General features: G+C 39.0%; 1 protein-coding gene across 2 annotated transcripts in view; it reads right to left on the reverse strand.

Moving 5' to 3' along the window:
- The window catches only part of SNTG1 (syntrophin gamma 1), a 419,742-nt gene that overhangs the window by 92,995 nt on the left and 304,361 nt on the right, over nt 1–22,386 (reverse strand). For both annotated transcript variants that reach the window (XM_072151935.1, XM_072151933.1), the window contains 5 exons: nt 19,420–19,477; nt 17,630–17,673; nt 17,503–17,544; nt 2,875–2,977; nt 1,881–1,963 (listed from right to left, as the gene is read on the reverse strand). In XM_072151935.1, coding sequence (XP_072008036.1) covers nt 1,881–1,963; nt 2,875–2,977; nt 17,503–17,544; nt 17,630–17,673; nt 19,420–19,477 — 330 coding nt within the window. The remainder of the gene's footprint in view (nt 1–1,880; nt 1,964–2,874; nt 2,978–17,502; nt 17,545–17,629; nt 17,674–19,419; nt 19,478–22,386) is intronic.

The raw sequence follows: 22,386 nt of genomic DNA on the forward strand, positions 1-22,386 counted from the left end.
TAACGGTTTGAACCGGTTCATCACTAGTGCAGCCAAAACAAGGTTTTTGTTTGCATAATGAAAAATTATGTCATCTGCTGTATCTATTCCTCTATTCCTAGATCTCTGCTTGCTGCTATTAATTGCTTTCTTCCATTGGGTAGAAATCTGTCCATGGCAATTTTATGTCACACAGGTGCAAGGCTTGTTATATCACACAGCTCTGATTACACTCTGTGATATAACAAGCCGTGTACCTGTGTGATATCACATGACTATGTTCTGATTCTTAACCAATTAATATAATGTTTTACAGCATGCAAAGATCTGGAAAACAATTAGGAATTATTATAGATAGAAATTGGATGACTTTTCATTTTACAAACCATAGGATCTATGTGGACAATACCTTTAAAGCATCTTTGTGTTAAAATAAATCAAGGGAGCTCACTTAACATTTCTGTTCCAGAGCCTGAGGTCTTGTGTGGATGTTGCCATGTTAAGTGCTGCTCATGGGAGGGTCACTACTGCAACCAATCACCTTTCTCTAACCTCAAATGGCATATCACTGCTAAGGTCGGTCAGTGACTTGAAATTTGAGCAGAGGTCACGTCAAAATTTTTAGCTGTAATTCTGATTTGCCACAAAAGACTTGTGCTTACTTTGTGGTGCTTGAACAATTATGGCAGCAAAATGTAATTTTAATAGTTTAACAATACCTTACATTCAGAGCAGCTTTGTGAATAAGTGGGACAACGCCTTTAAATCGCTTGAAACATTTTACCATAATGACTTTCCTTTACTTGTATTCATAGAATGGCCTAAATAAGAGTTCTGACCAGGAAGAACAGACTGTCCGACTTTGATCCTCAAACCCCTTTCTCACCCACAGCCTTTTATAGGCTGCAGCCTGTCTTCACTGAAGACTGAATCAAGCAGAGAATTGAATAGTTAATGAGATGGCAGAGGAGAACAGTAGAAAGAACTCTCATTTTTTTACACAGCATTTCAAGTTGCTCTTTGTACTGCAAGCGCAGACGTGGTGACATCATTTTAAAGGAAATCTATCACCAGGATCAGGGATTGTAAACCAAGTACATTGAAATACTTGTGTATGCCCCCTCTGACAGGATCCACTCTTCTTAAAGAGTAAGTAGCTCCTAGTGCTAAAACATAAGGCATAAGGCTAAGGCATAGAAAGCTTAAAGAGGACCTGTCACCCTGAAATTCGACACCAGGTGCCGCTTACTCCCCACCTCCCCACAATCCTGCCCCCTCATGAATGCACCGGACCGTTTTGAGAGCAGTCCGGCCTTTCTATTGTACTCTGCAACAGTGTTAGATAGCGTTATGGGAGGTTTCTGATAATGCTATCATTGTAACACTGCTGCATTTGTTTTAGCACTAGGAGCTGCTTTCCTTAGTGCCGAATTTCAGGGTGACAGGTCCTCTTTAAGCTTCCTATGTTCTTTTATTAAGAAAAAAGGCTTCAAAGATTATGAAAAGGAGCCTGAGGGGCTCCAGGCTCCATCAACACCTACAGAGCCTGGACCTCAGCCTCATTTGCATAATTTTAAAAGCCTTTTAAAAATAAAACAGGACATAAGAAGCTAAGAGAAGAGCAGATGCTGCCATAGAGGGCACACACCGGTATGGCAGTGTGCTTGGTTTACAATCCTATATCCTGGTGCTGGATGTCCTTTAAGTTTGTTTTTGCATATATTCTATGGCATGTGTATTGCTGACATGTTGCTATAGTGCACGGAGCTCCTTAACTATATTAACTACACATCTCTTATACTGTAGATGCACCCCAAAGACACAGGCAATTATACAGATACAGCATTGGCTAAAAACAAACAATAAAAGCAAAGTAGTAAAGAATAAATAGTAATTCATACCGTGTTGTTGGGATGATAGTTTAGATGCAAGCCGCTGTCACACAAGGGAGACGATGTGCCGCTACTCTGGTCACTTGGGGCACCTATTAAAAATATAAAGATTGTATTTGATGCATTCAGTGATCAAGTACTTGATCCCAGTAAAAGCAATGACAAAAGGAACACCAAATAAAATTATAAGGAACTTATTTCTAAAAATCAGCAAATTGAAATAGAATATAATCTGATTGGATATTGTGGGCCCCAGATTTTCTCAATTTAGAATACAAAGGGGTCATTTGTCATAGATAGGGCCTTTCGGACCCTTCACCAGCCTTGACTAGAGTGTTCCTTTAAATATCCTGGTATTCAAGTGATCCTGCAGGTCCTGATGTGATAAAATCACTGGCCTCAGAAGTCATGTGCTATATGTGTCAGAATCACCGCTGAGGCAGGTGAGGAGCCTCAGCAATCATATACTGTAAGTGATGTATGTGATGTCATCAGTGCAGGACTGGTAGGGACTGTATCAGTTGGACATTTATTGGGTAATATTTTCTCCCTACACTTAACAATTATGTTTTTGAAATTGCAGAATAAATGTTCATGATCAATGCATAGTACACATGCTCCAATTAGAAGCAGCTATACCATACAAGTCCTAGTGACACGAGCTGCTGTGTCCTTCACTAGAGCTTTTCTCATATTGTTATCCATCTCCATCACCTTGATCACGTCTTTCACCTCTAGCTGCCTCTTTATAAGACCCTGTGCTCTTTCCTCTTCTCCTTGTTAATTATTTTCCTCCTTCAACTCTTCACCGTGTAATTTTCTGACTCACCTCGTATCATCCTCTCCACGCACATGTCAGCTGCTCAGTATCTCTGACAAATGGGATGCATTTTTCACATAATTTAGCATGATGTGAGCTACATTTACACCTGGAGAATGGTTACAAAGTATTTATATACTGCCCTAACAGATGTCAAAAGATGAAAATCTGCAAGGCACTTACAAGTACAATCTTCGTTTAGTGGTAATTTAAGGAAAGCAGGTGCCCTTTTCAAAAAGGAAACGGTTAATGTAACCTCCTCGCCGGCATTCCGTAAAACTTGCACCTATAAAGAAAAGGGAACATCTCAATAATGGTCCTCCATTTTCCATTTATATAAGACGATGCTGGTCACAAATGCTTGGGGTAGATAAATAGATAAAAAAATGGGGGATGATAGATGACAGAAAATAGATAGATAGATAGATAAATAGATAGATAGATAGATAGATAGATAGATAGATAGATAGATAGATAGATAGATAGATAGATAGATATGAACCTTGGAGTGCTGCCTGCCTTTTCCATTCGTTGACTACAAACCAGGATCAAGCCGAAATCCTTGGAGGCATTGCACCCCTCCTTCTCAGGAGTCACTTTACTGTGCGGACTTGAACTTTTTCCATTTTAGATAGATAGATAGATAGATAGATAGATAGATAGATTGATAGATAGAAGGATTAATGATTTATAGATGGATGAATAGATAGATGCATAGATAGATAGATGTTACATACATGGATGGTTAGATGGATAGATAGGTAATAGATAGATGGATAGATAGATAGGTAATAGATAGATGGATAGATAGATAGGTAATAGATAGATGGATAGATAGATAATAAAGGAAAATCCAAAGCAGCACAACAAATGATCAACGAGTGCACAGCCGTAGGTTCCGTGGCGTGGACCGTTATAAAAAAAATCCAAAAATAAGCAGCACTCCAAGGTAATTCAAAGTTCAAAGGTAAAGTTTATTCCAATAAACTTCACCTTTGAACTTTTAATTAGCTTGGAGTGCTGCCTAATTTTGGATAGATAGATAGATAGATAGATAGATAGATAGATAGATAGATAGATAGATAGATATGAGATAGATGGATAGATGGATAGATGGACTGATAGATATGAGATAGATAGATATTAGATAGATATGAGATAGATGGATAGATGGACTGATAGATATGAGATAGATAGATATTAGATAGATAGATAGATAGATAGATAGATAGATAGATAGATAGATAGATAGATAGATATGCGATAGATGGATAGAAGGACTGATAGATATGAGATAGATTGATATTAGATAGATATGAGATAGATGGATAGATAGATAGATAGATACATACATACATACATACATACATACATACATACATATAAGAAAGCGGGTAGCACTCCAAATTGTGGTGAAAAATAGTAGTGTTTCTTTATTCCATAGTCAGCATCAAAAACAGCAACGTTTCGGCTCCAATAAGCCTTTTTCAAGCCGTCTATACAGTGTAAATGGCGGCATTATAAACATATCCACGTGGTCACATGACCCACTAACCCACGCCCACCATATTAACATATTTGTGATACAAAATTTGATATACAAAAAATTCATTGATATACAATAACCATGTGCATACATTAAAACATTTTATATATATATATACAACATTAGGGAGGTCAATATTTAGTAAAAACCTGTGATGGTGTTCTCCCTCAAGTGTCCATCACTGACCTCACGTGTGAGGAAAAAGTGCTATAGTGCTTCTGTGCAAGAGATTGAGCATTGTGCATGTTGTCCAGGTGTCTCCCTGTAATAGCTGTGTCCTCCGATCTCCACATATTTGATCGCAGAGCAAAAAAACAGGTGAAACGCATGTTGGAACGCACGCTGGAACGCACACCATGAATGAAACAATGTAGCTGGCTGTTGTAACCAATTATATGGGACATCATGAAGTGCAGGGCATCAGCCAAACGTCGCTGTTTTTGCTGCTGACTATGGAATAAAGAAACACTACTATTTTTCACCACAATTTGGAGTGCTGCCCGCTTTCTTATATGTATTGCTGAGGGACTTCAGGTCAAGTCCCAGGACGCCTGCACCCACTATATCAACGATTTGTGCTTCTTGGACTTTCTTTCTCTAGATAGATAGATAGATAGATAGATAGATAGATAGATAGATAGATAGATAGAATATGGGTAGATAGATAGATAGATAGATAGATAGATAGATAGATGGATAGATGTATAGAAGAAAGTCCACGCCAGCATAATGTCAAAATCCCTCAGAAGGGAGGGTGCACAGACTCAAGAGTCGTGGTATAAGACTCACATGCATATATTTCCAAAAAAAGCAGAAAGCACTCCAGGTTCCAAAGTGAAAAGCATCTGCAGGTTTTTGGATTAAATAATTCCTTCTTCTCACTTTGGAACCTGGAGTGCTGTCTCATTTTACTTATATTATTGGAGTGTTACATGTCAGAATAAATATAGTAGATGGATATAATTGAAGGATAGAATGGATGGATGGAAAGATAAAGTTTAGATAAACATCAAGATACACAGCTCTGACATAGAGACAGATATTAGATGGATACCGTAGACGGAAAGAGATATATTGAAGAAATAGCTAATAAAATTGAGAAATATAAGAATCTTGTGATACATTGGGTAATGTCAAAATGCACCTAAAATTCTCTGTTTAAATTGTAACATGTGCTACTGTGACTAGTAAGTTCATATTAGTGAAATGACAAGTACGTTTCTCCTACTCAGTCCTTTTCAGTAATGCCTACAGCACATGTCAGGAAAGCCGGTGTGTTATCTGGAGACCTTGCTTCCTACTCCATTTCTAAACTATTAAACCTTCATTATTGCTTGCATGTGGGCTCAAATACATAGAATGATAAGATACATGGACTGAAGATATAGAGCACAATATATTCATAAATTGAAAGAAAATTACCTTGGGAGCTCTAAGCTTGTCAGCTCACCTTTAAAGAGCACTAATGCAATCCTAAAATGTTTGTTGGAATGTTTTAGTCCCTCTATTATTACATAGCAATTGGTGCATTATTTTCAGCATCCCACATGTATTTTAGACGGAAAGTTACAACACTGTTGGAGAAATTCCTACTTTAGGATGTAGAGTGTGGCACTTAGTGGGGGTGAAGAAAAGTGCTCTTTAAGCAGAGGATACAGTAGAAAGATCAACCATTAGACAACCATAAAGATTGATCGGGAAGGAAACTGGATAGTTGTTTTAAATATCTTATGTCTAACTTTTCAACAAACTTTCCATGAATAAATACATAAATAGAAGCAAACAAAAGGTGGGCTTCCCTCTTACAGGTGACCAGTGGCGTAAGTAGAAGCTGATGGCCCCCGACTATAATGTATGGTTTATAGTGATAGTCTTCTCATATGAGAAAGTGACACCATAAGGTCCCCTAAACCTCTTGGGCCCTGGTGCGACTGCAACCTCTGCAACCACTCAAGTTACGCCCTTGCAGGTGACTCTCACCTAGTGGGCGCTAGAGATTGGAGGCAGGTGATCACCACGAGACTTTAAAGGTAGGCTCCACAGGCTAGGAGGTGCCTCTGGCCAAAAGTCTAGGATTGGGCCATTCCTCCTACTGTCTACCCAATACTGACTAGCTCAGTTTATATGGATGTGGTACTGGTTCTAACCAAGGGGGACTCCCTTAATTTGTATCTATATTTCATTATTTGTTTACTTTGCTGACTGGGAGCTCACTGGTTCACAACTTGGGCTCTCTTTCTGAGTGCTTTTGTCTGATAGACTATTTATGTGTTTTTCTATGTATGTGACTATACCGTACCGCTGTCATAACTCACTAATGCTTACCTGGTGTGAGGGGATTGTCTTTACCATTTGTCGACTTGTGGCTGTTTGTGAATGTTTGTGACTGGCTCCAATCCACACGTTCTTGTTGATGTGTGGCATCTTTTTTGTGTCTATTGTATGTCTTGAAATAAAATTATCTGTTCTTCAGCCTATACACACTGGCTTGCTCTTTGTTATGGTCAAAAGGTGGGGTGGTTATCAAGACTTGTACACCTGAATACCCAGCTCTGCACCCTACCCTGAGGTTACTGCACACTCTACACTGGTTGGCCGGAACTGGCATAGAACCAAGCAATTGCGCCCATGCCGATGGATATCTATCAGGAGGCCCAAACCTTCTGATAGATCGGGTGGGTGCTGGAGGCAGAAGTTGATTCATATGCTAGCACATGACACACCAGCGTATGATATATCCCCCCATATATCATTTTAATTTCTTTTCCACTTTTTTTGATAAACTTGTGTTTTCTATACACTAAAAAATTGCAAATTCTCTGCTGAATACCCTGTTGTTAGCAAGATGGACAAAAGCTGTTATTCAGGAGGAGTGAATTACAGCAGTTTTTAGTTTTTCCATTAACTATATCATTCCTTTGAGTTTGTGAGTCTGGCTCTTCAGATATTGGTTCCTTGATGGTTATGGACACCTTTTTGCTAGAGGAATCAATAAACATATATGGTACTAAGTTCCTGTAATAAAATAAGATGGACTAAGCTGTATGCACTGAGATTTTATTGTCAGACATTTTTAAAATTTAAACTGTACAAACTTCTACATTCAGTATTTTGTCTTTGGCACTGGTCACATGTTCTCTTCCATCTGTTTCTTATCTCACATGCACCATAACTCTGATCCCCATCTCTTCTTCACTCTGACGGTATAGCTACTGTGTAAATAGCTATTGCCAGGAGCTTCTGTACTTTTTCCTTCTTCAACACGTTATACTGATATTTATACAGAGATAAATGTGTCACAGCTTATCCTCTTTTATCTATTGACACTGCTACACATGAATGTGGAAAGACTGAGAAGCGAGTGAGTGTTAATAAGGAAGGGAAGATGGCATCAGGGCCGTAACTACAGGGGCAGGAGTCGTAGCAGCTTCTGTGGGGCCCACATGATGAGTGGGCCTCGGCATCTGGGGTATTGGATGTGTGTTGTTTATATAATGTATGCTTAGTGTATTTGCTGTATGTGTGTGTATATGCTGCATAGTATATATGGTACTATATGTACTATATGTATGTATATGTACTATATGTATGTATGTATATGCAGTGTTTGTATACTGTATGTATGTTTTTGCTGTATGTATATACACTGTATATATAAGTATATTATATTTTTTATATGAGTTTATACTATGTATATTTTTTCAAGTAAAAATTATTTTCAGCCTCTCCTAGTTACGTCCCAAGGCGTAACTAGAGCACTGTCATTAAAGGGTTAGGTGTTTGCCAATGAGGTTGTGATTAGTTTGGATGTCACCTGGCAGAGAGGCTTTAAGATGTTAAGGATGGTGTTGGGTGTTACACAACATTTACATATTTTGTAAAAGTATAAAGGATGCAAAAACAACTACAGGCAGACCCCTACTTAAAAACACCTGACTAACAGACGACCCTTAGTTACAAACGGACCTCTGGATGTTGGTAATTTACTGTACTTTAGCCTTAGGCTACAATGATCAATGATAACAGTTATCAAAGCGACTGCAATTAAGATTTATTGTTAATCCCGGTTCTTGTGACAATCCAACATTTTTAAAATCCAATTGTCACAGAGACTAAAAGAATTTTGTCTGAAGCTACAATTATAAAGTATACAGTTCCGACTTACATACAAATTCAACTTAAGAACTGCCTGTACATAGACCATCTTTATTTCTCCTAAATCTACTGTAATACTTCTATGAGTAATAATAATGATGTTTTATTCCTAATATAGGATTATGTGCACACACTGATTCACCCAGATGACTGATGCATAACTTTAGCTGTCACTGTAAGGTCGAGCAGCATGTATCTGAGTAGTGTAACTGCAATGCAGTCATACAGAGCATGTGTATTCCAGAACTGTCTATGCATCAATGACAGATCTGCCACTGCTACGAAGTGCTCTGGAAAATGTTTACTTCCAAGTTCCATCCAGCCTTGTCATATTTTAGTAATTGGAGCTCTACTGACAACAGGTAACTATTTAGAGTAGTATATAAAACTTTCTTATTGTCCAATATATCCCAATGATTACTTATGGGGATATATATTATTTTTACAAAAATTGCAATATAATCTCAATCTGCCATAATAATGGTACTGTATCTATATTAAATTAGACAATGTATGTCATTCAAAGCTCCCAAATATGGCTGCATTAAATATCTACTGTATACATTAATATCTAAATTATTAGGACTGTAGTTCTACAGTCTCCAGTTTCATGTAGAGAAATATATAGTACATGCAGTGAACAAAAAAATATGGCATCCTCTTTAATCCCTCCTTGAATCTGGGCTATTCTTAAAGGGAACCCTTGCAGCCAGAAACATTAAAGGGGTATTCTCGACTGGGCATTTACATTCAGATTCATCAATCTGCCATATATAAACATTTCTTCAATTAGATGTCATAAAAAAAAAATTATCTGGGTAAAGATAATTACTCATAAATGTAGTTATATGGTCCCTTAGAAACATGACTGACTCCTCGGATACGGCCACCTCTGCTGGAGGGATTGCACAAAGAAACAAAGGGTTTTGGTATATGAAATGTCCAGGATTTACTGCATGTCACACAGCCGTCGTGTGGTAATGATCGCTGAATCCAGGAGGTCAGGCAGGACTGAATAATACATGTCTGGCCACCACTGCCAAAATGTGAGGTGGTCGTATCCGGGAAAGCTCTCTCGTTTCTAAGGGACAACATGGCTACATTTATGAGAAATTATCTTCACACAGGAACATTTTTTTTAATAACATCCAATTGAAGAAATGTTTACATATGGCAAATGAATTAAAGTAAATGAAAATGCCCAGATGGGAATACCCCTTTAACTTATATCCATGGACCGCTTTTAATCATAGGTGTGGGGATCCGGGCACAGGAGTCAAGGAGGCGCCAGCCCTCACAGCTGTATCTTTACATAACTGCATCTTCTTATCTCCTTGTAGCTGCAGCAGACAGCTTCTTGGCTTTCTCCTTCTTGTTCTCTCCTTGGCCTGCCATGGCCTCGTCTCAATTCCCGTGCAGTACGCCTTTCTCCCACCGCATACGCACAGGGTCAGAGGGGAGATGACCAGCGCATGTGTGAGAATTGAGACAAGACGGAGATTACAGGGAGGCACGGTTATGTAAAGATGCGGCCGTGAAGGTTGGCACATCCTTGACTGCTGTGCCCAGAGCCTCAATTCCCCGACTGGAAGCAGACGGTGAATATAAGTTAATTGATGCATGCATCCGACCATACAAGGTACGTATTGTGGTTTCATAGCGATTTGTCTGATGACAGGTTCACTTTAAGAAATTGATTGGTGGGAGCCAACATATAGTCCACATATAAATTATTATATCATTTTTATGTTAATAGTTATTCAGAACCATATAAAGAGCACACAGATGGAAGCATTGTGCTCCATGTACCTTTAGTGGCTAGGGGATGTAACCGCAGGCACAGCTTCCATTCACTTTTAATGTATGGCAAGTAAGAGGACTACTTATAACTCACCTCCCTCTTAACATCAGAAACCCTCATGACATATAATCAAATCAGAATATATATTACACAAGGAACCGAAGCACAACTGAAGACAGCGCTGTTTCTCAATGTCTGTGCATCTCTTCAGTACAGTGTAGGGAACTGGTTTGGCGAGAGTGCGAAACTTTTGACAGGGAGTAAGAGCTCTCCTTGAAGAATTACAGTCATTGATGCTCCACTGGTGAATTGTGGGGAATATACAAATACGTTTTGCAGGATGAATAAGGAAAACAGTGCAGTGTAGGGAACTGGTTTAGCTGAGTGTGAGGCTTGTGACTAAGTCCATGAAGTAAGAAGATCCAAGAGGGTGGCTATTTAGGGCCACCCCTGCCTATTCACTTTCAAAGGGAGCTGTGGTTGCAATGATAGGACTTTGATTGGTCAACAGACAGGTATTGGTCCATCACTATGATCAACATTTGATGGTATATCCTGTGGATAGGTCATCATAATTTTTTTGTATATGGGTTGTTCCAGCTGTAGGATTTTGCATAGGATAGATTGCCAATTTCAGTTTGATGATCAGCTGTTCTCACCGCACAGAGAATGGTGGTGGGCCTTTAGCCCTGTCATCCATTTAGTGGGCAGGGCCAGGAAAAGCAGATGAGTGATGAGCTGCAGTTTCTAGCAGTAAAGATTGAATTTAGCTTCCAATAAAATCAGTGGAAGTACTGTAAAGGGTAACTAGCCTGACAAGGCCCCTACACTGAGTTGGACTCTATGCTACATTCTTTTTGTGTAAGCAATACCTAGTTTTCAGGGTTTCAAAAAAAAAATTCAGATCACTTAGAACACTCAGATTACAAAATTGGAGGCATAGCTTCTGACAGTGCTAACACTGCTGTAGTGTATAGGGGCAGTTAAAAGGGAGCACATGCCCCCCCCCCCTGTTTCCTAGCTGTCGCCCATCTATGACGTGGACAAGACCACAAAGTGGGGGCTGGATAAAAGATCCAGGAGAAGCTGTCCGTTTGGTTTTAAATTCCTGCCACCGGGGCTCAGTGTGGGAGCTTGGCAGGGAGCCAGATAAAATACACTATGTGATCATAGCGAGTCAATACTAATCACAAACACAACAAAAGCAACTATGTAATTGTCTTGTTATGGGCATTTGGAACATGTACATGGTGAAATATGGGGGTTGTCTGGTGACTTAAAAGGACTCTCTGCCATACGTTTCCACAAGGAATACCAAAGGATGATGGAGAGTCCATACAATAGCTGCACTAGAATCGTATTTTTTAATTAGTGATGCAATGGAGTGTATGTAGTAGGGACTTGTTCTCTTTAAACAATATATTTTATAGTTATATCCCCATGAATACTGTTCTTCAATGATTGAGTAAATGTGAAAAATTCAAAATGTATCATGGGAATATATATTATTTCTAAAATGCAAACAGTTGTCAGAGCAAATGCACAGATGGATAGTAGCCTCTGCTGTAATCTGCAAGAAGCATTTGTGAGACACCTAAAATCACAGCTGAATCAACTGTCAGAGCCATTTTAATTACCAGAAGCCGAGCAGAAGACAATAAAAAGTGATTTGCAGATCTGTCCTCTAAGCAAATCCAGACAATAGCAATAGGACTGCAACACATTAAACTAAGCATTTGTCAACTAAAATTCATAAAGGAAATGTGCAATAAACCGGCTATTGCCTCAGCACTTGCTAAAATGTCAAACAGAATCTATTTGTCACAAAACATTAATAAAAATATGAAGCTTATGTTCCACGCCTAGACTAGCTGGATGGCATTAATCAGATTTTTTTTAATGATGCAAGTGTGCTTATTGCCTTAAAGGTTATTTTTGGGCAATACATGTTAATGACCTATCCACAGGACAGGGCAATGGTATGAGATTGGTGAGGGTTTAATATCTGGCAGCCCAATGCCCCATGATATATTATAACTATACAGGAGCTATAAAATTCCTCCATATCAATGTATTATTGTGGTAACTGGGGACAGGCGCTATGGGCAACTGTCATCCAAATCTTCCAACAGAATCTGATATACAAAGAGGCAGATTAATTGATGAATGTGGCAGAATTCTGATAAGTCTAAGTTTGCACTAACTTTTGGACCGAGGAGATATGGGATGAAATTGCTGCCGGTTAGCCTCTGTAATGGTGGCTAACCGGCAGCAAAATGACAGTTGACATACATTTCCAGGAGGAAAACAGAAATTAAAATAGTGCTCAAAAAGCAGAATTGTTAGTTTTGGGCCATACACAGTTTTTACCTCATATATAGCTTACGTGATTTATTGAAGCAGCACTAGTGGCCAAGTCCTTAACGCTTAGTTTCACATGCTTAGCTGCACATTCCCAAAGAAATGGTTGCCCCCTCACACCCAAAAGTTTGAAATTTATTTTGGAAAGAGCATATGAATAATACATCTTTGCTAGCAACACAGCTAAGATACAGCGGCCCTACATGGGAAAAATGCCTATATAATGGCAGTTACCGAAACTCCAGCCCTAGACACCAGCCTACAGCAACTTCTGACCATGAAGGGTTAATTGTCTTTTAAAAAGATAGGTGCACTTTCAGTTCAAACCTCCAGATTCTCCTCGTTCCACCTATCACCAGAAATGTCTTTTTTTTAGCTGGTGACAGGTTCCAATTGCCTGTGATATGCTGATTTTAAAAAGACCTTTTTCAGAATTCTGAATAATTCAGGACTTCATAATAGTCTTGTTTACATTACCTGGCTCCCTGCCAGCAGTGAGTGGTGAGTCACGAGGAAGGAGGGAATCAGTTGTGTCAGCCTATGTCTCCTCTTGCATTCTTCCTCTCTTCTACATCAACCCCTTTCCTCCCCTGCCTGCCCAATGCAGATGACATGAAGTGCGGAGGGATGAGGGAGTTGGATGAGTGTAAAGAAGAGGAGACTGACAGAGGCACCCCCCTCCCCCTCATCCCTCTGAGATTCACCACAAGGTGCTGACAGGGAGTCATGCAACATGAAATCAACTATTATAAAGTACAGTGATTCAGAATACTGAAAAAGCCATTTTTTTTAAACCAGCATAGCATAAGCTATTGGAACCTGTCACCAGCTAAGAATTGTAAATACAGGCGGTCCCCTACTTAAGGACACCTGACTTACAGACGGCCCCTAGTTACAGACGGACCCCTCTGCCCACTGTAACCACTGGTGACCTCTCTGGATACATTACTATAGTCCCAGGCTGCAATAATCAGCTGTAAAGTGTCTGTAATGAAGCTATATTGATAATCCTTGTCTGTGGTTACAATTATAAAATATACAGTTCCGACTTACATACAAATTCAACTTAAGAACAAACCTATGGACCCTATCTTGTACGTAACCCAGGGACTGCCTGTACTTCACAGAATTCTGTTGAAGTATTTACAATTTACAAGATATAAAATGAGCTGCTAGAGCCTCTTTAGTTACACCACTGTTTACTACTATTAACATGACAGGATTTGCATGAATTTTTTCCAACAGTATTTTTCTTTACCTAATTTGGAGCTTGACAGCATTTGTAAATATCCTCATCATTATGATTTACCCATTTAGACACTCAACTGAGTGTTTACGCTTATTCTCGCCAAATAAAACACAAGTCACGTGAGGGGGATTTAAATTTTAAAAAAATCACGAAATTGTGGAAATTTTTTTTTAAGGAAATAGGCAAATATATTTTCCAAGATTGCTTAAGGAGATGTGATTGTCAGGAAGCCTAATGACATGATGCAGGATAAAAAAATCTAAATATCTACATCTATTCCAAATGTCTAAACCCACTAGAAAAATTAGTTTACATTGGTCCAAATACTTAAAGGGGTTGTCTGAGAGTACCGAAAAAAAACTATAGGTGGCCGAGAGCGGGCTGCTTAAAAAAATAAAGTCCTACTTACCTTCCGGTGCCCTCCGGTATCCAGTGCTGCTGTCGCTCAGGTCCAGACGCCATGTAAACAAACATGCTGCAAAAACGCTGCATTCAGCTTCCGGCCAGCCGTGGCCGGGTATGCCTATCCATCCCTATTCACAGCATTGTGAATGCGGGCCAGAAGGTTGTCGCGTCCGGCCGGAAGCTGGATACCGGAGGGCACCGAAGGTAAGTACATGTTTATTGTTTTAAGCAGCCCGCTCCCGGCCACCTATATTTTTTTTCAGAACTCGGACAACCCCTTTAAACCACTAAAATACTTAAAAATGCTTAATTTTTGTGACATTTCGTGATAAAAACTACACAACAGTAGACAATTTCTAGAACGTTGCGTATACACCACATCAAACACTTCCTAGGCATATAAATTCTAATATTGTAGAAGCATCTTGTCCTGAAAGATCAATTGTAATATTGTATTTAAAGTGCCAGTGCCTATAAGTCCGGAAAGCCGGCAGACAATGCTACATATATAAGGGCAGATTAAACATTATATTCTAAACATAAGTATGCAGTTCAACTCTTACTCATATGTAAGGTGCCTATTGGGGAAGATGAGGTTCCCCAACGCATGTTTCGTGTATAACCGCGACAGCACTGTTTCAGTGTCTTTGCATCTATTCAGTAAAGTGTAAGGAACTGGTTTAGCTGAGTGACAGGCTTTTGACTGGTGTCGGAAAATAAGAGCTTTCTTTATGGAGAATTACAGTCATTGGTGCTCCACTGGGGCATTCTAGGAAATATGCAAATAAGTTTTTCAGGATAGGATAAGTAAACCCACAGAAAAACAGCACTGTCTACAGTTCTATAGTCCATTTCATTTGGAATAGATATACTGGGTGCCTTTTGGCTTTTTCATATCATTAGGATTCCTGTGAGCAATTCTTTAGGGGGCTGCCTTTCAAGGCAGCTAAGAGGCAATGTTTATCCGACAGAAGTCACCACACACCTGCATTGTCAAAGTCTCCAAAAGGAAAGCTTTTACTTCTCAACCCTAACAATATTTATAAATACGAAAGAAGTCAAAACTAATTTACGATGTAAAGATGTCAAAAAAATAAACATAATCAGTACTGTCTCTCCTATGCAATTCAATGCAAATAACTCAATAATTAAAAAAAAAACAATAAGAGTAATTACTATGTTATTTTACCTGCGCAGTGACAGCCATAAAACTATAATAATAGAATTGCTGTTGTACCAATTTCTTTTCTATTTTTATGCAGTTTCAACACCAGAATATGCATATGTTAGACATTAATATTGTGTTTGAAGTCAATTTCAAGCTCACTATAAAACTTTGTGTTTTGGGACTCCCTAGTAATCTGGTTTCATTCCCAACGGATTTTCTGGCAATATAAAAGTCGATTACTAGATAGTGGTTATCACAGGAAGTGCCAACTAGGTAATGAATTAATCTAATTTATAAAATGGTTTTGTTAAAATATGCTAAATCCAAATCACATTCTTTGAAAAGATATGTGGAAAATGGTTGTTCCTCAATACATTTATACATATATACGATAATGTACTGACCCACAAAAAAAATGCACCTTTTACTGTATAGGGAATAAAAGAAATCAACATCATAATACATATGATTTAAGTGGAAAAAAAGAAAATAAATGTATACCATACACTATTGGCACAACTCTCTTGATTGGCTCTTGGTCAGTTTTCTGACTTGTGAACCACAACAAGTGATTGGTTGCTGTCTTAGCAGAATTTAGTTTGCTTGGCTGAGCTGGGTGTGTGTTTTGTGGAAAGCTGGGATGGCCGAAACAATCTGCAGCTCCCAGAAAGTCCACCTTTACCTGCACCTCACTTTACCCAGGGCCTGATTCTTTTGGGACCCATATAGGTCTTTTGTCACTTGTGGTTCTACATCCTCTATTGCACTATCCTCTTTTCATGGATTGTTAATCAAACATATCTTGTGAATGGTGTAGCTACACTTATGCAGAAACATATCTTGTTTAATCCCTGAATTGAGTGGTTTTGTTGAAAAAAACTATTATAAAATTATGAAAATTATGATAATGAGGCTCTGTCACTCCTGTGGCTTTGCCTCTAACCCGATTTATGCACTGCTCCCGATTTATTCACTATATTGACCCTTACAGGCAGAAGTAATTAATCGCTGCACCACCGCTGCTGTATATGAGTCATCCAGGTTAGGTTGTTTAGTCCAGCCTGGACAGTTCAGGAAGCTCAGTGTAATGTAATGTTGTCCTGAATTTTATAATTGTTTTTTGAGCAAAGACACTTGGATCAAGGATTAAACAAGATATGTTTCTGCATCAGTGTAGCTACAGCATTCTCAAGGCATATTTGGTTCACAGTGCATGAAAACAAATGGTTGATTTCCTTTAAAGAAAATGTACAAAAACATGTGTCATATAGCAAAGAATGATATCTTTATTAACTAAATTTAGGCAATAACTAATGTATACACCAGACAAACAGGTATAAAAATAATGAAATGGGGTAAAGATTAATTTTACTCCAAGAGACAAACATAGTATCATAGTATATTAGACTGTAAAAAGACGCAAATCCTTTGAGTCCAACCTTTAAAAATTAAACAATTATTTTATCCCCATAACCCGTGATATTTTTTCTCTCCAGAAGGGCATCCAGGCCTCTCTTGAACATGTACATAGAGTCCGCCATAACAACCTCCTGCGGCAGAGAGTTCCACAGTCTCACTGCTCTTACAGTAAAGAACCTTTGTCTATGGTGATGGTAAAATCGCCTCTCCTCGAGGCGTAGAGGATGCCCCCTTGTCCTGGTCACAGGCCGAGGTATAAAAAGATCTTTGGAGAGATCCTTGTACTGTCCATTCAGGTATTTGTACATTGTAATGAGGTCTCCCCTCAGTCGTCTTTTTTCTAAACTGAGTAACCCCAAATTTTGTAATCTGTCATTGTATTCTAATCCCCCATTCCCCTAATAATCTTGGTTACTCTCCACCGCACCCGTTCCAGTTCTATTATGTCCTTTTTATGCACTGATGCCCAAAACTGTACACAATATTCACAAATATTAAGATGATGGACAAGAAGATGTATACCAATGGAAATTTCTGCCCCTCATGTCACGGTTTCTGTAGATAAGTAACAAGTGCACATAATGGAAAAACTGTTGTTTTTCCCTTTAATACCTGTGATTTTGATTGAGATCTTCTTGTTTGATATGACTATAAAGTAGGGTTATAATGACTATAACTTTTCTGTTTTTTTGTAATGAGACACTTACCACCTCTTCATGCTTGCACTTTCTCACATTTATGCCATTAATCTAATAAAATCAAAAACATACGGCCAGTTATTGATGGCAGCCATGATGTACAAGCATTAGAAGTAAAGCACAAGTTATGTCTTACTTGCAGAATAGCATCTCCGATGAAAAGAAGACCAGAAAGCTCAGCTGTAATAATGAGACAAAAATCAAACACAAAATTGGTGAATAAACAACATCGGCAAATACATGAATACTATAATCTTCAATAATTGATTGATGAAAATAATGAGAAAAACTGTTTCTTTCCTCTAGAATCCTACTTGAAAGCATTTTCCATGCTGATAATTCCAAATATAAGATAGAGAAAGTCATTTTCCAGGCTGCCAAAAGTAGTGGGCCTGGGAAGAAAACATTAATCCTCTTAAGTCTCCTATGGGCAGTCGTAGGAGTCTCACACTTGGTAATTTTGGTATTTCAGAGATTGCATTTTCTTGATTAGCAATGAGAAGGATGCATCTATCTGCCACAGTGGTATAATTCAATTTGCCTCTAATTCTTCCCCAAGTAATAATTTATTTTTTCATTATCCAGTCATCACACAGACATTGAAAGGCTTTGTAATGACTCCCAGACTTTAAGAAGAACTGTGTGTACTTTGTGCATCAAGGCAAAAAACCCACAAGGATAAATAATTTCTTAGATAAATGAAAAGGATGTGGTTTATTTACATAGTTGTGGTTTTGCAGCTCTCTAGGCATGCTAATGGTAATCTTCCAGAAATAGTTTTTTTTTTTTTAACTGATTGGCTTTATGTGTATATACAAAATGTTTTGACATTATCGCTATGGGAACCAGTTCAGACAGACAATGGTTGCCACATATCATGCAGCTAACGTGACACACTGGCATCAATGATGTAGTGTGATGGAAATAAGCTTACGGTCTCGTGGATAGTAATCCTAAGAATTAGAGCTTAATAACCTCCAATTTGAGTTTTCAGCCATCTTAAGTTTGGCAATGACATATATTTAAATGACATCTAGGAGGACCCTGCAGTGACATAGACTGAATGTCCTGTCAAAAATCTACTGTGGGAAGAGCCCTCCCCCGAAGTGTCTTATACACCAAGTCATCAGGACATGCCAGAAAGGGTTCCAGGAGGTCAGACAGGACCTCTAAAACCTCCCAATCTCACCATGGAGCACCAAACTTGCCCCATTCTTATCACCAAGTCCATTGTCAGGGTCCCTGAGTATGCGCTTGGTAAGAGAAATGGAACACCCTGTGCAAAGACTTACCTGTAGAAATGGGGTGATTCCAGCCCTTCGTGGTGAGATTAGGAGAATGTGAAAACCTTATCCGACCTGCTTTAGCCCCTTCTAGCATGAGGTGTAACCTTGCTCTATTCACTGCAGAAGTAAATCAAATCAGGGAGCCATGGCAGCTTTTCTGGAGCCCTGGCCTCCCTACTTTTTAAGATCCTCACACTCTTCTCAGAAATTATGTTGTGTAGAGAATGAAGCTCCAGGACATGCTGAAAATGGCTCAGGGAGTTTGGTTATGGCTCCCGCGACCTCTTAGACCAGGAGCAGGAGAGGACCCTGGTGCAGTACAGTACAGCTGACAAGTACTTACCACTCCTGGTTCCTCTCCTGTTAAGAAACTTACCATCTTTGAATAATTAGGGATTTTTACTTTCAAATCGGTACAAAACCCTGAAGTCTTAATTACATGGTTAGCTGTATTATTTCTGTGTTTTTTTTGTAAGATTCTGTAACCTCTTTATTTATTTAACATAGAAACTCTTTTCTTCCACATGCAAATTGTCAACGATAGTCCCTTTTGCAGTCCCTATTCTTGGCAAGCCCTTAGAACTCTGACAGATACATTTTTATTATGCAGTCATATAGTAAATATTGTACCATACTATACCTCTTTGTTCTTTTGAAATTTTGGATACAACAACTGGAATATTATGTTCAGATCCTCCCTAAAACAAATAAAATACATTGAAAAGACATTTAGAAATTTAAAGCAAAACCATGAGCGGATAAACCTAGAATGTTTTATGTTTTGATACAACATGATCCTTACATTACACGGTCATAATATATTATCTTACTGAACTCATTACAAATGTAGTAATATTGTGATGAACATCCCTCCAAGTATGCTTTTAATATTCTTAAACATAACTGCATAAAATATTACTGGGTAAACAATCTTAGGGTTCATTTAGATGGCCATATGCTTACCAAACTAGATCTCAGGCAGGCACAAGAAGTGAGGGAAGGGGTAAGTTCTCTTCACCCTTCTCCCTCCATAAGCAGATGAGCAAATCTGCCAAACTATAGGAAATACCCTATAGTTTGCAACGTGGCCACCCAACTGTGACAGGGAGCAATAGTGGTCTATGGGTGATGTTATCTGGTTGTGTGTGTGAATGCACCCTTAAGTTTAAACTCAGGTTTTATGAAAATAATCTTATTTTAGGCTCTGTATAACTTGTTTAATAGACCATTGGGACCTTGCTCCACCATTGTATACCTTCAATTTATATGGAGGTAGGTAGAGGGATATTTTCTGTTAAGATGAATCTCAACTTTAAGATTACCATGGCAAACAGAGTGCCCACAATAATATGGACTGATAGGGAAGGAATTTGAGGACCACCATAGAGAATCCTACTACCTATGTAGATGACATTCTGCTCCATTCAAAAATGGAATGACCCCTGCCTGATAAACGGGGTGGACCCAACTGATCAGACGGTCATCCACTATCCTGCAGACATGAGATTTGAAACATTAATGTTTGTACAGCGTCTCTAAAGGTTTTGGCTACATATAGGAATGTTTACCAGTGTAAGTACTATCCCTTATTAATGTAACCCATATTGTACATATTATATTATATTATAGTTTTGCTCAGATGTTCCATTCTGATTCCATTCCAGATATCCTGTGAATGAGGGATTGCTTAGTTTATGCAGGACTCGTTCATCAGCTCCTGCACACCCATCCAAGCAGTATCGCCTTGATATAGGAGTCTGGAGCTCAGGGAGGAAGCATGTGTATAATAATTAGTCTGTTTCTTCACATCCCTGCTTTCATCCTGGACACTGTGCCTGGCAGCCACATGTATAGCCTGATGTAATATCTTAACCTCACCATTAATTGTAATGAGTGCAGAATACAATTCGGCATTATATGTAATTACATCTAAACTGTTAACACTATGGAGGAGTATAAGGAGAAGTGTATTGGTGGCACCATGGAGATGTGCACCAACATGAGGATCTAGGGGGCATCGCAGTAGATTTTGGAGAGCTGAAGAAGAGAGTGTGTGAGAAGAAATAGTTTATTACTGCCATATGGGGAAGGGCCTCTTTATTAGAGACAATAGAAACTACTCCAAAAATTGAGCTTGGAGGAACAGAGGCATTTGGAGAGTTGGTCTTAGTTTGGAAGGAGGTAGAGAATGGCAAGGAAGGATAGGGAGAGAGCGCTAATAGTGTGACACCTTTTTTGGAAACGATCACAGGGTATAGGAGAGAAATGTGCTCACCGTGTGTGGTTGTGCTGAGAGTAGGCACAACACTACGTTCAGGTATTGCAGGTGCTGCCTTCAGATAGAGATCTCCTATGTGTCGTTCGCCAAAAACGACACAGGAGGTATGGGCGATATTTGGAGAGGGTAGTCTAATCGAATGGCGCACTCTGGGGTATTGGTAAAAGGTATTTTATTGACAATTGATTTTATAAGGTCTTTCAGTCACAACGCGTTTCGGGGCGCAAGGACCCCTTTATCAAGTGGAAAAGATTAAGTTCACTAGCCACTTAGAATCATAAGCCAAAACTGAGCGAGCTCAGTTTTGGCTTGTGATTCTAAGTGGCTAGTGAACTTAATCTTTTCCACTTGAGCCAAACTGAGCGAGCTCAGTTTTGGCTTGTGATTCTAAGTGGCTAGTGAACTGAATCTTTTCCACTTGATAAAGGGGTCCTTGCGCCCCGAAACGCGTTGTGACTGAAAGACCTTATAAAATCAATTGTCAATAAAATACCTTTTACCAATACCCCAGAGTACGCCATTCGATTAGTTTGGAAGGAGGAAGAACTGTGCAGCACACTAGGGGGACTGATACCCTGTTTCCCCGAAAATAAGACAGTGTCTTATGTTAATTTTTGCTCCTAAAGAAGAACTAGGTCTTATTTTCAGGGGAGGTCTTATTTTTCCATGAACAAGATTTTACGTTTATTGTTGAACAAAAAATCAACTTCTCTTATGACTCTCCAAACTCTGAATTTCATGCTGTATTTCTTGTGTCTCCACTCTATTAGAACCATTGGCCCCGATCTCTCATGTTTAGTAAAAGCACTTCCCATAAATGACCCTTCTTATCCTTGTAGCTGCTGGTATCTCATTTGTAGCACAACATCCAGTGATTTAATTCCATGAATTCTTCCCCATGTCACAACCTTCTGCAGCATCTAAAAGGGGGAGATGTAGCAATGACGGCCACTAGGTCTTATTTTCAGGGGAGGCCTTATATTTCTAAGCCCGAACAAAATTGTACTAGGTCTTATTTTCGGGGGATGTCTTATTTTAGGGGAAACAGGGTAGCTATACTGGGTGGGTCTTGAGGAGGGGCAGGAAGTAAAGCAGGAGCATGTTGGAATTTGTAGTCAGTACCAGGGAAAAATAAAAGGAACACAATCATTTAGGATATTTTTCAAAATTTTATGTTTATGGTGGAAAAATCATATAAGGACCATGAGTATACAAGTCTCTGGCCCTGTGCAGGCCTTCTGCATGTACTCCAATTTGCAACAGAAAAGCCAGGCAACAGCTGAAATCTATACTAGCCCTCAAATGCACTTGAATTATTTGGAGGTTGAA

The sequence above is a fragment of the Engystomops pustulosus genome, chromosome 5 (genome assembly GCF_040894005.1).
Source record: "Engystomops pustulosus chromosome 5, aEngPut4.maternal, whole genome shotgun sequence".
In the NCBI taxonomy this organism is placed as follows: domain Eukaryota; kingdom Metazoa; phylum Chordata; class Amphibia; order Anura; family Leptodactylidae; genus Engystomops; species Engystomops pustulosus.